The sequence below is a fragment of the Megachile rotundata genome, chromosome 14 (genome assembly GCF_050947335.1).
Source record: "Megachile rotundata isolate GNS110a chromosome 14, iyMegRotu1, whole genome shotgun sequence".
Taxonomy (NCBI): domain Eukaryota; kingdom Metazoa; phylum Arthropoda; class Insecta; order Hymenoptera; family Megachilidae; genus Megachile; species Megachile rotundata.
Genome location: NC_134996.1, coordinates 11,437,915 through 11,455,530, shown reverse-complemented (window position 1 = coordinate 11,455,530; position 17,616 = coordinate 11,437,915). Strand labels below are relative to the sequence as shown.

Here is a 17,616-nt window from a genome sequence, read left to right as displayed (position 1 = left end):
AGGTTTTTTTATTACATTAAATATATATCTTTGTGGGAGAGTATTTATTTTTATGTTCCAAAGGATGTACAAACCCAGGATTACTTTAAGTATTTTTATCTTTTATCTTTAAGTGTCAGATTACTTCAAGCATCTTTATCTTTTGCCTTTAAGTATCAAATTACTTCAAACATTTTTATCTTTTACCTTTAAATATCAAATTACTTCAAGTATCTTTATCTTTTACCTTCAAGTATCAGATTACTTCAAGCATTTTTATCTTCTACCTTCAAGTATCAAATTACTTTAAGTAGCCTTATCTTTTACCTTCAAGTATCAGATTACTTCAAGTATCTTTATCTTTTGCCTTCAAGTATCAGATCACTTTATCTTTTACCTTCAAGTATCTCAAGGTAAAAGATCCTTTGCAAGGATCTCAAAAGGAACACTTACAATCTACAATAATAACTGACTCAATAATTCCAATTAGAAAACAAATTTAATTTCCGCAATTAAATAAGAAGATAACACAAAAAAGTCATTATATAACAATTAATAATAACATAACAACAGTTATCTAATACACCGAAAAACGGATGCGTCACCCATTCAAATACTTCCAATTTTTCTATTAGTTATTATTTATGAGTAACGCTGCATCCGCGGATGTGACCTTATCTTGTATCTTTAACCTTCAACCGCGATTCAGTTCGATATAAATAAAGCAGGCCAAACATGCGATCTTAGTTAAACAAATTTCGTCCACGGAATAAGTCGAGTGCATTTCAAGATCAGTAAATTATATTATATTTGTAGCCTGTGAATTAAGAACCATGAAGACTACAACGTTATTGGTGCTAGTGGCCGTAGCATTTGTAAGTACCTATACATTTAGTGGAATTTACTGCAAGAATGCAGAATTGTTAAATAAAGTTTGCATCATGCTATGCATTTTTTGGAAAGGAAGATTAACGGAGTTTATCGGAAATAATTGTGTGCAGAATGACTTGATCTGTGTCATAACTATGATGTGTGGTTTTAGATAATAAGGTACTGCGCAAATTGAGGGAATGCGTTTTGGTTTTGGGGATATGGAGATTTAGGGATTTAGGTTTGGGAATTTGGGGATTTGGGAATTTGGGGGTTTGGGGATTTGGGGATTTGGGAATTGAGGGAATTGGGAATTAGGGGATTTGGGAATTGAGGAATTTGGGAATTGGAGGATTTGGGAATTGGGGGGTTTGGGAATTGGGGAATTTAGGAATTAGGGGATTTGGGAATTGGGGGATTTAGGAATTAGGGGATCTGGGAATTGGGGGATTTGGAAATTGGGGGATTTGGGAATTGGAGAATCTGGGAATTGGGGGATCTGGGAATTGGGGGATTTGGGAATTGGAAGATTTGGGAATTGGGAGATTTGGGAATTGGGAGATTTGGGAATTGGGGGATTTGGGAATTGGGGGATTTGGAAATTGGGGGATTTAGGAATTAGGGGATTTGGGAATCGGGGGATTTGGGAATTGGGAGATTTGGGAATTGGGGGATCTGGGAATTGGAAGATCTGGGAATTGGGGGATGTGGGAATTGGGAGATTTGGAAACTGGGGATTTGGGAATTTGGAAATATGGGAATTTGGGAATTTGGGAATTTGAGAATTTGGGAATTGGGGGATTTGGGAATTGGGGGATTTGGAAATTGGGGCATTTGGAAATTGGGGGATTTGGGAATTAGGGGATTTGGGAATTTGAGAATTTGGCAATTTGGGAATTTGGAAAATTGGAAAATTGGAAAATTGGGAATTTGGGAATTTGGGAATTCGGAAATTTGAAAATTTAGAAACATGTATGCTGGTCAAAAATCCACAAAACCAAATATATCTCTAAAAACGTCTTAAATATATAAAGTTTGAAATATCCTAAATATGTTACCTTCCCTAAGATGTACTTTAAGATGCTCTTATTCTGTTCCAGATGACTGTTCAAGCAGACCAGCAAGGATTCGAACCAAGAGTGGGAATGATAATGTTTTTATCAAAGGCTTTTCGTATCAGTTTGCTAGACACTGAGAAGTGTGTGAATAAGACGGGCGCATCAATAGGTAGATTTACTATATTCTCTATTAACGTAAGAACCTAACCTAACCTGACTAAATCTGACCTAATAATACATAACGAAATTTATTTAACTTTAACTTATCTAACAACTGACTTAACCAATATAAATATCTATTATAAAATAACATAACTAAAAATGATCTGATTAAAAATTACCTAACCTCATCTAACTTTGACTAACCTAACCTTATTTCAACTCAATGAAATTTAATTTAGCTTAATCTAATTTAGTTTAACTTAACAATATTTATTAATTAATTAAATTTATTAATTGGGGGATTTGGGAATTGGGGAATTTGGGAATTGGGGGATTTGGGAATTAGAGGATTTGGGAATCGGGGGATTTGGGAATTGGGGGAGTTAGGAATTGGGGAATTTGGGAATTGGGGGAGTTAGGAATTGGGGAATTTGGGAATTGGGGGAGTTAGGAACTGGGGAATTTGGGAACTGGGGAATTTGGGAATTGGGGGATTTGGGAATTGGGAGATTTGGGAATTGGGAGATTTGGGAATTGGGAGATTTGGGAATTGGGAGATTTGGGAATTGGGAGATTTGGGAATTGGGGAATTTGGGAATTAGGGGAGTTAGGAATTGGGGAATTTGGGAATTGGGGGAGTTAGGAACTGGGGAATTTGGAAATTGGGGGATTTGGGAATTGGGAGATTTGGGAATTGGGGAATTTGGGAATTGGGGGATTTGGGAATTGGGGAATTTGGGAATTGGGGGATTTGGGAATTAGGGAGTTAGGAATTGGGGAATTTGGGAATTGGGGGAGTTAGGAACTGGGGAATTTGGGAATTGGGGGATTTGGGAATTGGGAGATTTGGGAATTGGGGGATTTGGGAATTGGAGGACCTGGAAATTGTTGGATCTGGGAATTGGGGGATCTGGGAATTAGGGGATTTGGAAATTGGGGAATTCGGAAATTTAAAAATTTAAAAACATGAATGCTTGCCAAAAATCCAAAAATCAAAATTACAGTAAAAATTTTTTAATGTAATCCATTTAATTAACTTGTGAAACCATGTTTCTTTTTTCAGACGATTTGGCGCAATTGGAACAAGATGTAAACGAAGCCACTTATGACTGTACTAAGGCGAGTACAAGAAGAATGACTTGTGCTATGGTTTGCTGTGCTCATATTCAAGGATCGGTAAGTTCATTGAAAAATCTATATTTATTGATTGCTCATACTGATTTATTTGTATTGTTTTCAGATGGTCAATGGTACGATCAACATGCCGTTCGTTAATAATCTAATAACTGAATCGGGAATGCCGGAATCTGCGCTGGCTGTACTCGTTCCAATTTTCCATTGGTGCCACGACAGAGGTTTGTACAACAATTTATTTCAAATTATAACAAAATTAGTTAACAACTAAACAAATCAATGTGCAAGATTTCAAAAATTTATCATTTACTTTCGAACTGTTCTCCTTTATGATTTAACTCGATAATTAAACGATTTCATTGCATAAGATGAACGTTATCTCTGTCTGTTTCAGTGAAACTTCTTACCGACGCGTGTGATGTAGGTTGCATCTTCCTCGAGTGTATGGTAGCTAACACAAAATATATAGGAATGTAAATAGAGTCTATCAAGATAATTTTATTAAATGCAATGAGAAGAACAAATTTTTGAAAAGATGACACTGTTAGGTATTTGTAATAAAAACTCTTTGGTGGATGATATAAAAATTGCATTTCTGAATTTCTGGATTCCTAGATTTCTGGATTTCTGGATTTCGGGATTTCTGGATTTCTGGATTTCTGGGTTCCTAGATCCCTTAATTCCCAAATCCCTAGATCCCTAGATGCCAAAAGTTCCTAGATTCCAAAATATCTGGATCGAAACATTCCAAGATCCAAAATTTTCTAAATCCCAAACTCTCTAGGTCTAAACACTCCAAGATCCAAAAGTCTCTAAGATCCCAAAATCCCTAGATCCCAAAATTCCTAGCTCGCAGAATTCCTAGATCCTCGAATCCCTAGATCCCCGAATCCTTAGATCCCCGAATCCCTAGATCCCCGAATCCCTAGATCCCCGAATCCCTAGATCCCTAAATCCCTAAATCCCTAAATCCCTAAATCCCTAAATCCCTAAATCCCTAAATCCCTAAATCCCTAAATCCCAAAATCTCTAAATCTCTAAATCCCTAAATCCCTAAATCCCTAAATCCCTAAATCCCTAAATCCCTAAATCCCTAAATCCCTAAATCCCTAAATCCCTAAATCCCTAAATCCCTAAACCCCAAAATCCCAAAATCTCTAAATTCCCCAGACACCCAAATTTCTACATCCCTGCATCCCCACATCTCTAATTTAACATATTCCAAGAAGCGTCAAAAGAAATCAGTAAATACATTAACTCGAACAATTCACAAATTCATCATCGAACAACGCAAACTTGTCGAAATTAAACACCGCGTATTCATTCATCGTATTCAAGTGTACGCGCTTGTTTCGAGCATCGTTCAATTAAGAGCAATTAAGTCTCCTCTTGAAATAAGAAGAAAGAAACACGAGTGTACGAACGAAACACCAGCGATTACGATTGGAGGACTACAAAACATAATGATCAAACACGTACAACTTACATATGTGTGTACTTTTGTTATGAGTCTCAATTAAATTTCAGAATAGTTATACTTTTCATTCTTTTGTACTACATTGGTAACTTTCATCGTGTCATAAAAGAATTCCATACAAGAATTTATACAATAATCAGAAGATGTCCGTACAGTGTACACGCCACAAGATAAGTTCTGGTAATACCAGAACTCAATGAGTTCAGTATACGAAGAAAAATATAGCTTCAATTGATCAACACTAAAAACAAGTATCCTTTAAAATATTAATATAACTTGAAAGGAGATACAAACAATTAGTTACAGTTGTCACCCACCAAAAGAAGAAATTCCATCAGAACATGTGGAATCAAAAAGCTCCAAAGCTCATCTTGCAGCGCGCCACGAGCGCATGATATCGTGATCGGGTGTAAACTCGATTATAAAAGCATACTATCGTTCGCAGACGTATTCCTATCCCCGTGTATATAAGTACACGTATCCGTGGATACGCACGGTGTGTCGTGGAAGCCTTTATAGAGCCAGACAACTCGATTGAATTATAGTAACAGAGTTATCCGTCACTCGGCGCGCGGGGGCGGGCCAACGGCTAAACACTAAGTCTCAACGGGATCTAAACTGATTTCCAACGTATTTGAGGGAAATGAAACGCGTCTGAAGCAAGATCGATGGAAACGGAGAAGTTTCCTCTCGCTACCTTGCCTAACCATTTACGCTTATCTTGCTCGTTTTATGTACCTCCACCTCGGACGGGTCTGAATTGCTCTGGAATTTGATGTAGGTACTTTAGCTGCGAACTCTGGATACTTAACTTTATTTAGTTCGGTTGGACTACTTTATTTAGATCGACTGGGTAGGTGCATTTTGGGGGATTTGGTGCTTTGTTAATTTGGGGTGAGGTGTGTGAAGGATTTGTGGAGGATTTGAGAGGTTAGGATGGGTGGTTCACATTTTGTGGAGGATTTGGTGAGTTTGGGAATCTGTAATGGGGATAGGATGGAATAAGTCACTTTTTGTGGAGGATTTGGTCATTTTGGGAGGTTAGGCTAGGATAAACTCACATGGTGAGGAGGATGTGATTATCTTGTGAGGTTAGACTAGGATAAGCTCACATGTTGTGGAGGATTTGATGATTTTGGTAGCCTTTACTAGGTGTAGGGGAGAACAAGTCACATTTTGTGAAGGATTTGGTCATTTGGACAGCTTGGGCTCGGTTAAGTTAACATTATGTGGAGGATTTGATCGTCCTACCAGGTTAGACAAGGATACGTTCACAGTATGTGAAGGATATGATCATCATATGAAGATGGGCTAAGATAAGTTCACATTATCTGAAGGATATGATCATCATATGAAGATGGGCTAAGATAAGTTCACATTATGTGAAGGATATGATCACCATATAAAGTTGAGTTAGTACAAGTTCACATACATATACATTAAAATTCGAACAATGACCGCAACGAGACTAACTTAAAGCCCCATACCTCAAATCCTGTCCCTAGTTCTGAACCTCAGATCCTTCCACATGATCAGAAAGGTAGAATCGAAGTTCTTCCAGATTCCAGTTCATTAGCAGTCGAGTGGCTCTATCGTAGTTCACTCGCATAGTAAATAATGCAGCGCGACACCTGGTACATCGTGTACATCATGCGTCCACGTACGCACGGCAGCGCACGTGTACACACACGAGGCTCGCACGTAATGTATGCATAATGTATATACGGCTGTCGTGCACAGGCTCAATACCGGCGTTGCATCGCTTTCTATATATCACGTTAAGCTGCTGCATTCGCGACTGCATTCTACGCTTGCACCGGCTGCGAACCGAGGGCTGTGCCGAGAATTCGAAAAAGGGAGGAAATATGGAGTGGGTGGCTTTAATCGCGTTCATTTGTGCCATCTTGAACGGTCATTTCTCTCTTAGCTTTCGCAAATTGCGAGCTGTAATATTTTTGAAACCTTGCTTTAGTCTAAAATGAAATTTAAAGTCCCTGTCAAGTTTGAAAATATAAAGATGACGTTCATGATGAAGTCTAAAGTCCCTGTCAAATTAGAAAATATAGAGATGATGTCCATGATGAAGTCTAAAGTCCCTGTCAAGTTAGAAAATATAAAGATGACGTCCATGATGAAATCTAGAGTCCCTGTCAAGTTAGAAAATATAAAGATGACGTTCATGATGAAGTCTAAAGTCCCTGTCAAGTTAGAAAATATAAAGATGACGTTCATGATGAAGTCTAAAGTCCCTGTCAAGTTAGAAAATATAAAGATGACGTTCATGATGAAGTCTAAAGTCCCTGTCAAGTTAGAAAATATAAAAATGACGTTCATGATGAAGTCTAAAGTCCCTGTCAAGTTAGAAAATATAAAGATGACGTCCATGATGAAATCTAGAGTCCCTGTCAAGTTAGAAAATATAAAGATGACGTTCATGATGAAGTCTAAAGTCCCTGTCAAGTTAGAAAATATAAAGATGACGTCCATGATGAAGTCTAAAGTCCCTGTCAAGTTAGAAAATATAAAGATGACGTCCATGATGAAATCTAGAGTCCCTGTCAAGTTAGAAAATATAAAGATGACGTCCATGATGAAATCTAAAGTCCCTGTCAAGTTAGAAAATATAAAGATGACGTCCATGATGAAGTCTAAAGTCCCTGTCAAGTTAGAAAATATAAAGATGACGTCCATGATGAAATCTAGAGTCCCTGTCAAGTTAGAAAATATAAAGATGACGTCCATGATGAAATCTAAAGTCCCTGTCAAGTTAGAAAATATAAAGATGACGTCCATGATGAAGTCTAAAGTCCCTGTCATGTCACAAAATCTTTAGTCCCTATCACATGACAAAATCTTAAGTCCTTGTCACATGACAAAATCTTAAGTCCCTATCACATGACAAAATCTTAAGTCCTTGTCACATGACAAAATCTTAAGTCCCTGTCTCATGACAAAATCTTAAATCCCTGTCACATGACAAAATCTTAAATCCTTGTCACACGACAAAATCTTAAATCCTTGTCACACGACAAAATCTTAAATCCTTGTCACATGACAAAATCTTAGGTCCCTGCCAAATGACAAAATCTTAAATTCCTATCACATTAAAAATATAAAGATGATGTCCATAACAAACTCTTAAGTTCCTGTCACATTACAAAATATAAAAATGTCCACATAAAATCTAAAGTCCCTATACAAGTCCCAAAATATAAAGATGTGAATGATAAAATCTAGCAACACCTCATCTCATCCCAGAGGTATGAAATAATTACAAAGGCAATTGAATCGAACAATACGTAAGTGAGAAACAACGACAGGCGACGAAAGGCCAGTGTCGTAATAATAGAGATACACAAGGTGGTACAACGGCCTGATAATTCGAGAATAATTCGCTGTTGGCGCCTATCGTGCACGTTGATCAACGTTGCGAGCTGCTTTATGGAAGAACACTCGTTCTTCGGTCACGTAGGATCGTCGGGTTCACGAGGGAATTCCAGCGATGCTAATTTCATCGTAGAATTCCGGAATTCCGGCCGCCATTCTGGCCATGGGGTTACGGAGTTATATTAACCACGTTTCCGGAGACGTTCGATTAGCCACGGAATCGAAACAATTTCGGTAATAACGACGGATGCTGATGCACTGGTACGATATTACCTATTATATCTGTAATTAGATTCCGATCGATTACCTCAACACTTCCTATGAACAAGAATCTGATGCTAGGTCAAAATGAACTCTTCATGAATTTTTGGGAGGATTTTTTAAAATTGAATCTCCTCAATCATTTTATTATATTGAACCTATTTGATCAATTTATAATATTGAACTTATATGATGGTTTTGAAATAAACAATTTTTCTAAGAACTTCAGAATGTAGAACTAGTTTAATTATTTTCTAGTAGTGAATTTATGTGATGTATTTAAAATAATTCGTTTTTATAATAAGTGTATGATGTTGGAGTTAATTAATCAATTTATGATATTGAATTTATATGATGTTTTTGAAATAATAAAATTTTTTGAAAACTTCATAGTATTGAACTTGTTTAATTATTTTCTAATAGTGAATTTGTATGATGTATTTAAAATAATTTATTTTTATAACAAATATATGATGTTGGACTTGTTTAACTAATTTATGATATTGAATTTATAGGATGTTTTTGAAATAATCAATTTTTATGAGAACTTCCTAATATTCAACTAGTTTAATTATTTTTTAGTAGTGAATTTATGTGATGTATTTAAAATAATTTATTTTTATAACAAGTATATGATGTTGGACTTGTTTAACCATTTTATGATACTGAATTTATATGATGTTTTTGAAGTAAACAATTTTTATGAGAACTTCATAATATTCAATTTTATTTAATCATTTTATAATATTGAATTTATATGATGTTTTTGAAGTAATCAATTTTTATTTGGACTTCAAGATGTTGAATTTATTTAATCATTTTATGATATTCAATTTATACAATGTTTTTGAAACCAATTTTGTTTTTGAAATCAATTTTCATAAGTTCTTCATAATATTCATCTTATTTAATCATTTTATAATATTGAATTTATATAACGTTCTTCAAGCAATCAATTTTTATTTGGACTTCAAGATATTCAACTTATTTACTCATTTTATGATATTCAATTTATACAATGTTATTGAAATAATCAATTTTTATAAAGAGTTTTTTCCAGCAACACAATAACTGATTGAAACAGCAGAGAGTGGAAGCAACAATTTCAATCGGAAGTTTGTTAATCAGAGAAACCTGGAGATGCGAAACGTGGTGTTGGCCGCAAATGTTTGCTAGCATCGGACATAGTCCGGAATACGCGATTCGACATAAATGAAATTACAAAGTCAAATGCAGACAGATCGGGGTGCACGCCTCGGATGAAGCCACTTAATGCAAACGACCGTCGTCGAAACGGCTAAAGCTTTTGTTTAACACGGCTCGAATTAACTGGGTCCGTCAAGACCCCTCTTGATCTGGGTCCCACCACTGGGACTTCTCGGAAGTTAGGTTAGAACTTGTATTTCATCGCTTGTAATTCAGTTTTGAATTTGGTAATTTTGATATTATAGTCACTGCAAAATGATTTTGTGGTTACAGACGTAATAGTGTAATTTTATTAGTTAACAACCATGTTATTTTGTGACTACTTCATTTTTCATGTAGCTTCACGACTACTTAATCTAGCAACTATGTAGCTTTATAAGTGCGTCATTTAGCAACCATGCAATTTTACGCCCACTGAACTTTGCAGTCGTGGAGTTTTAGAACCACTTCATTTAACAGCAATGGCAATTTACTACCATGTAATTTTACAGATACTTAATTTTCAAGGTCTCAAAGTCCCTATATACAAAAATCAAATATTAAAATATTCCGAAGTTCCAAATCCCTACAAAATTACAAAGTTACAAAATTTTCTGTTATGAATGCTTCAAAGATTCTCTAGCCCCAATGTCCCAAAAATTACCTAGTTCCAACATTCCAAACGTTCCCTATTCCCAATATCCCAAAATTCCCTACTTCCAAAATCTCAAAAATACCTTATTCCCAATGTCCCAAAAATTCCCTAGTTCCAATATCCCAAAAGTTCACTATTCCCAATATCTCCAAAATTCCCTAGTTTCAAGATTTCAAAAGTTTCCCATTCCCAATACCCCCAAAATTCCCTAGTCCCAATATCCCAAAAATCCCCTGTTCCCAATATCTCCGAAATTCCCTAGTTCCAAGATCTCAAAAGTTCCCTATTCCCAGTAACCCCAAAATTCCCTAGTCCCAAAATCCCAAAAATCCCCTATTCCCAATATCTCAAAAATTCCCTAGTTACAAGATCTCAAAAATCTCCCTATCCACAATACCCCCAAATTTCCCAAGTCCCAAAATCCCAAAAATCCCCTATTCCCAATATCTCAAAAATTCCCTAGTTCCAAGATCTCAAAAGTTCCTTATTCCCAATAACCCAAAAATCCCCTATTCCTAATATCTCAAAAATTCCCTAATCACAAGACTTCAAAAATTCCTTAACCCCAAAAATCCCAAATATCCCAAAAATTCCCTAGTTCCAATAACCCCAAAAGTTCCCTAATTCCAATAACCCCAAAAGTTCCGCAATCCCAACATCCCAAAAAGTTTCCCAGTCTAAAAGTCACAAAATGTAGAAACGCGAAATGAACCGAGGCAGAGGAACGAACGAAGCGGCGAAAACATCGGCTAATAAACCTAACAGCCATAAAGACGGCGGTGGACGGGGACCATTACAGAAACTCATGCGACGCTGACCCGCCACGGGAAATTTTCCCCATAATAATTTGGCCGTGCAACGATTACGAGCGATCATAAAATTTCGAGGGTACGCACTTCGAAGCGCTCGAAATTTCCGCGAACCGACCACCGCTTTTCTACTCGCCGACGATGGTGGGTGATGGCGATGGTGATGGTGGTGGTACTCGACAGTTTTTGGTGCGACACCTCCCTCGACGTGGACAATTTTCCACCGTTCGAGGGGGAAGGAAGCCAGGGGTAGTTCGCAGCCAATCCCGGCTGCAATGCACCCTCAGAACCAACATACTGGGGGAATTAATTCCTGCGACGGTTGCGGACTTGTCTAGGGAAATTTGTCTTCTGCTGCTGATGGAGACCCACGTAAAAAACGGGGATAATGATACGAGTAGACCTGATATTTAGACCTAACGTTGAGACTTTAAATGGAGTTATGGAATGATGAAGGATTTTTATTAAGAAGACTGAGAAAAGTTACTGAAGTATTTAGCAATAATATAATATTCATCTTGAGTCCTCAATATTTAGTTTAATATACAATTATATGAAAAAGGACAATTTATGAAAACATGGACTTTTAAATTTTTAAGTTTGCATATTTTTTAATGGTTCTCCTAATAAGCCTAACAAGCAAATTAATTAATGAAACTATCCTAAAATAAGTACCACAAATAACAAAGCACCAAATAAATGTTCAAACTTGTATATTTTTTAATGGTTCTCCTAATAAGCCACAAGTAAATTAATTAATGAAACCATACTGCAACAAGTACCACAAATAACAAAGTACCAAATAAATTTTCAAGCTTGTATATTTTTTAATGGTTTTCCTAATAAGCCACAAGTAAATTAATTAATGAAACCATACTGTAAGTACCACAAATAACAAAGTACCAAATAAAATTTCAAGTTTGTATATTTTTTGTAATGTAATGGTTCTAATAAGCTACAAATAAATTAATTAATGAAACTATACTGTAAGTACCACAAATAAATTTCAATGAAATAAAAATTGTTGTCAAAGCTAAAAGTGCTATCAGCGAAGTATTGAACATAGATAAAAATTTGTAAAAGTATAAAAAATGTGGAATTCGTGTTCCAGGAAAAAGTTACGACGAATCCACCCTACGCACGGAGGTCTATGCCCTGTCTGTGTCTCTCTGAATCGATTTTAGGCGCGTGGACCACCATAGGCGTACACCCCATGCATCCAGAGACTGGAGAGTCCAACCTATCGTCTGCTCTCCTACAATGGAAATTCTTTCGATATACAAAACGACGGATAACTGGACAATTCACCTGCACTTCGGTAATGGGACGTCGGATCCACTGAAAAATTGCACGATCTCGCTTTGCCAGAAGAGCACGCAACAGTCTATTTCCCATCGAGCCTGGAGAAATTGCCGTTTTATGTTTGAATCAAAATTGCAGCGAGTTTTAGAGCCTGTTTGGAGGAAATGGGGAAAAATGTGCTGGGAGTTTGGAAATTGATAAATGAGTATGGAAGATGGGATATTGAAGAAGAGTTATTTTATGCAATTTGAGGGGTGAAATAAAGTAGAAATGTGGAGTTTAAGGTTTCTGTGGTTTCTGATTGCAAGAAGAATTTTTTATAATTTTTATTATTTTATTGATCTACTATTTTACTATATCCACTATTTATTACATCATGTGATAATTTTGTTGTACTTCTGCAATTAATAATTGTCAGTAACCACATCATTCCAGTATCTTATTTTCATTATCTCCCACTTGAAAGACGCAGTAAATAAAAATAGTAATTACAAAGCAGAGCCACTTATAGATTAAAAGAGCTCTGGGTCAAGTTTCACCCTTCACTATCTTCTCGCTATAAATATTTCTCCAACATGCTTAAGGGTTGAAAATTATTATTGGACAACCTTTTGCATTTTAACCCTTTGTTGCACCCCATCTATGCCACACATAATTCTCCCATATAAATAAACAATACGAATAAAATTTTAACCCTTTATTGCACCCCATCTGAATACACCACACATTCTTCCATACAAATAAATAATATCCATAAAATTAATATAATTAAAATTATCCCGTAATTTGAATCATCCCGTCTCATAAATACAATAAAGCAGATTTCCCAAAGAAAATAAATTTCCGCTATGAAATTTATTTTCCAATTAGAGGAATAATTTATTTCCGTGCAGCGCGTGTTTTCCCACCATACACAATCGATCCTGCAACTTCGTTTCGTTATCGTTCCCAGATCCCTCGTTATCGGAGGTGATATTCATACACGCAACGGGAATCGAGGGGAGAGAATAAAACGAAGGAAAAAAAATAGAGTGAACTTCAGGTTACAATAGTGCAATTGTGCCCGCGAATACGTTATCAACCGGTTACATACGTTAACCGACTGATAAGAGAAAGATAGTTCCTGGTGGATGTCAACGAACCAGGTAGGTGGGATAACTTTTATCTTATCCAGATGTGTGCCTACTGGTGTTGATTTCTGTTCGGTGCATTTTATTTACGTTTTCTGATTTTGGGGTTTTCGTTCTTATTAAGTTTTGAGTACACTATTTTTCGAATTTGGGACTTTGGGAGTTTTGGTTGGGGTATTTGCAAGGCTGAGAATTTGGGAAATTTGGGAGAGGTGGGCAATTTAGGGGATTTGGGAAATTTGGGAGATTTGGGAAATTTGAGGGATTTGGGAAATTTAGAGGATTTGTAAAATTTGGGAGATTTGGAAAATGTAGTGGATTAGGGGGATTTGGGAAATTTGAGAAATTTGGGAAATTTAGAGAATCTGTAAAATTTGGGGGATTTGGGAAATTTGGGAGATTTGGCAAAATTTTAGGGATTTGAAAAATTTAGGGAATTTGGGAAATGTAGTGGATTTGGGGGGATTTGGGAGATTTGGGAAATTTGAGAAATTTGGGAAGTTAAGGAAATATGAGAGATTTGGAAAATTTGGAGGATTTGGGGAATTTGGGAGACTTGGAAAATTTGGGGATTTTAAAAATTTGGGAAATTTAAGAAATTTGAGAATCTTGAAAATTTGAAAGATTTGGGGAATTTTCACTTACTTAAAACCTTGAAAATTTCCAAATTAAGAGCCCCAATAATTTTCAAATTCCAACCTTGAAAATTTACTAATCTAAAACCTTGATAACTTTCAAATAACCTTGCCAACTTTCTAATTTAAAACCTTGTCAACTTTCTAATTTAAAACCTTGAAAAATTTCTAATATAAAACCTTGAAAATTTCCTAACTTAAACCTTGAAAATTTTTAACTTTCCACCCTCGTCATTTCTTACCCCAGCGAGCCCATAATAAATTAATCGCAGCTCCCCAGTTGGCGTGAGCCTATTCCCCAGCGCCATTTTCCCTAGGGAGATTTACCGTAGCCGTCAGTGTACCCTGCCCACGTTTTCTTGTATATAGTAAAAAGAAAGAACCAAGGGAAGTTCGTTCGATCACTGAAACGCGCCAAATGCGTGAAACTCGCGTAGGTTCTTGATATTTTTGCGCCACCCACGCGTAGAAAACGGGTTTCTTCTATGCTCGTATACCAGACCGTTCACTTTTGCGACGAACGAACGAAAGATCACCGACATTGTTAATTGAGATTCATCGGTGCTGCCTTTTTTAGAGTATTTGTGAAAGAATTGGTATCAAAACGAAAACTTCTTTGATATACTATACTGTATGTGTAATACATTGTGAGGTACTCTTTCAATTTTATAACAATTAAATATATTAGAAATGTATGGAAATCCTGTTGTGTTTGTCTATAATTATTTTGTTGAAATTGTTTATTGAAATTATTCAGTAAAATATGTTACATGAAATTATATATTAAAATTATTTATTGGAATTATTTAGTAATACATACTACATGAAATTATATATTAAAATTATTTATTGGAATTATTCAGTAAAATACACTACATGAAATTATATATTAAAATTATTCAGTAAAATACGCTACATGAAATCATATATTAAAATTATTCAGTAACATACGCTACATGAAATCATATATTAAAATTATTTATTGGAATTATTCAGTAAAATACACTACATGAAAATATATATTAAAATTATTTATTGGAATTATTCAGTAAAATACATTACATGAAATTATCTATTAAAATTATTTAATAAAATACACTACATGAAATAATTTATTAAAATTATTACACACAATGTACCTTCAAAAATATATTTATTAAACTCATTTTATAAGTTATACTCTACAAGATTATTACTGTAAAAATGATTAGATCATTTCATAAATTGATTCATTTATTTTCAAAACAATTTTAAAATAATGCAAATGCAATGGCAAAAATGATGTGTAATACATAATTTTAATTTGTAATCAAGTTTTATGACTAACAATTATTTTATACCTGCATTTATAAATAAAATGAAAATCGTTTGTATGTAACGATATATCGAGCGATAGAGGTCACGTGACTTCAAAGTCAGATAGGTTAGGTTCGAAGGTATCAAGATGAAAGCTGGTGAAGAGTTGCAGAATAAATAAAATCGATTACACACGAACAGAATTAATCAGCGTATTAATATTTATCTTTCTTAACACGTGTCCGGTGAATCACCTGGTGATTTTTATTCTGAATAAAAAGAATCTTTAGAGAAATTACTAAAATATGCGACTAGCATAATATTTTAACAAAATTATTTTGTTTTCTAAAATATATTTCAATTAAATCAGAAATTTTAGTGTGTACAGTAATAATCATGTAGTGAATTCAAAAAAAAAATTTTCCCGCCAAATTTTTGTTAGAGATCTACCAAAGAAATGAGTCTATAATAAAATATTAGTTATAGATTGGTTACAATAAATTTTTTACTGTTTTTATGTAATGCAGTGATTGTATAATGAAATTGGGTGCTCGAGTTTATATGAAACGAATAGATTGAACTGGAATACGTTCGTAGAAGTCGAGACTAACTGACTCATTTGTCATTGGCTCGTCTGTGTTGCAACAAGAACGACCGATGTTTTAATCAACACGCTTTAATGATTCAACATACGCACATTCGAGTCTAATGTAATGTAAGCTGCCTTTGGATAAGCTTGAGTGTAGGGGAATCTTTTACCATTTGGGGGATCGATTAGGCATCAAATTTTAAGAGTAAAAAATTTCTAGGTTAGTGCATTTTTAAATTCCTAAATTTTTAAATTAGTAAATTTCTGAATTTCTAAATTTTTATATTAGTAGATTTCCAAGGTTCTAAGATTCAAGGTTCCTTAATTCCCAACTCTCTAAATTCTCAACTCCTTTAATTCTCAACTCCCTAAATTCCCAACTCTCTCAATTCCCAACTCCCTAAATCCCCAACTCCCTAAAATCCCAACTCCCTAAATTCCCAATTCCCTAAATTCCCAACTCTCTAAATTCCCAACTCCTTTAATTCCCAACACCCTAATTTCCCAACTCCCTAAATTCCCAACTCTCTAAATTCCCATATTCTTAAATCTCCAATTCCTAAACCCCCAATTCCTAAATTCCTAAATTCCCAAATCCCTAAATTTCTAACCTCCCAATTTCCCAAATACAAATCTTAAACTCCCCAAATCCTTAAACTCCCAAACTCTAAATTTCCAACTCCCTGAATCCCCAAACCCCAAAACTCCAAATCCTAATTTTCCACACTCTATCCCCAACTCTCCACCTCTCCAAATTTGAACATTCCCAACTGTTCAAACCGTCACATTTCCAACGTCTAATGACATCACCGTCACGTGACCTGTCATCTCCACGCACAAAACATTCAAACTCCCAATCCGAACAAACTTCACACACTAATTATTCACGCAACTATAATTACATCACAACACAAGCATACAGATCACTTAAAAGGCGATCGATTACACGTATCCTATGAACCTGTCAAACGTCAAAATCGCGATATCTCGCAACGTTGCCGCCATTCGTCTTTGTTTCACAAACAATGAACGCACATCTCGAAGACGCACATTTCTCACGCTGCGTAGCGATGCAACAGAAATTTTCTTACGAAACTTATTCATTATCGCCCAGTGAAAACGAAAGAACGATAACCTACATACCCGATGGCCTTGCACGATAGATCGATAGCGTAAGAATTTGAAAAAAAACTGTCAACGTATCATGGTTAACATTATGATGTAAGTATCGGAATACACGTACCTTTCGTTGGCTCCGTTTTCTCAAATCCGATGCGTGTCACGTTTCAAAAGTCATTTCCTGAACATGCACGTTTAACACGATCGTACACGATAAGGATCGATTGATCGCACCGATTTTAAACGGCGTTGTTAACGAACGGGTATACGAGGCTGTACACATGCACCGCACTGTACTATTAAAAAACTCACGCGAAAACTCGACGAAGCATAACACCTGTTGCATTGAAAAGCACAAACTGGAATGTATGACACAAATCGGGTGAGCGCACGCCAGTCACGCGTGCGACATCTCGTGGTGGAGGAGGGCACTTCTGCGTATGTGGGATCGATTATTACACGCTCGTTATATTCGCGATAAATTGTTTAAAATATGGCACAGAGTAAACCGGGAGAGACACTCTCGACACCTTTGATCTCTCGAGAATGCTGTCCCTTTAAATTAATT

The 17,616-nt window shown here is 35.6% G+C and overlaps 3 protein-coding genes across 3 annotated transcripts in view; 2 read left to right on the top strand and 1 right to left on the bottom strand.

The window, feature by feature from the left end:
- The window catches only part of spri (Src homology 2 domain-containing protein sprint), a 225,163-nt gene extending 207,752 nt beyond the window's left edge, over positions 1-17,411 (bottom strand). Inside the window, exon 1 of the mRNA XM_012294180.2 lies at positions 17,173-17,411. The gene's annotated coding sequence lies outside the window, so the exon portion shown is untranslated. The remainder of the gene's footprint in view (positions 1-17,172) is intronic.
- Positions 544-3,790, top strand: LOC105663672 (uncharacterized). Its single transcript, XM_012294265.2, has 5 exons — positions 544-854; positions 1,950-2,076; positions 3,133-3,245; positions 3,310-3,424; positions 3,598-3,790. Exons 1-5 carry the CDS (start codon positions 813-815, stop codon positions 3,678-3,680), a joined length of 480 nt encoding a protein of 159 aa, XP_012149655.1. The 5' UTR covers positions 544-812; the 3' UTR covers positions 3,681-3,790.
- LOC143265765 (uncharacterized) lies at positions 6,435-10,435 on the top strand. The gene is made up of 2 exons (XM_076539621.1): positions 6,435-8,328; positions 9,377-10,435. Exon 1 carries the CDS (start codon positions 6,659-6,661, stop codon positions 7,511-7,513), a length of 855 nt encoding a protein of 284 aa, XP_076395736.1. The 5' UTR covers positions 6,435-6,658; the 3' UTR covers positions 7,514-8,328; positions 9,377-10,435.
- Positions 17,412-17,616: the final 205 nt, after the last annotated feature.

Coding starts and splice junctions, on each gene's coding strand:
- LOC105663672 (XM_012294265.2), top strand. CDS start 813: ATGAAGACTACAACGTTATTGGTGCTAGTGGCCGTAGCATTT. Junction 855..1,949: donor TGCTAGTGGCCGTAGCATTT/GTAAGTACCTAT, acceptor ATTCTGTTCCAG/ATGACTGTTCAAGCAGACCA. Junction 3,246..3,309: donor GTGCTCATATTCAAGGATCG/GTAAGTTCATTG, acceptor TATTGTTTTCAG/ATGGTCAATGGTACGATCAA.
- LOC143265765 (XM_076539621.1), top strand. CDS start 6,659: ATGAAATTTAAAGTCCCTGTCAAGTTTGAAAATATAAAGATGACGTTC.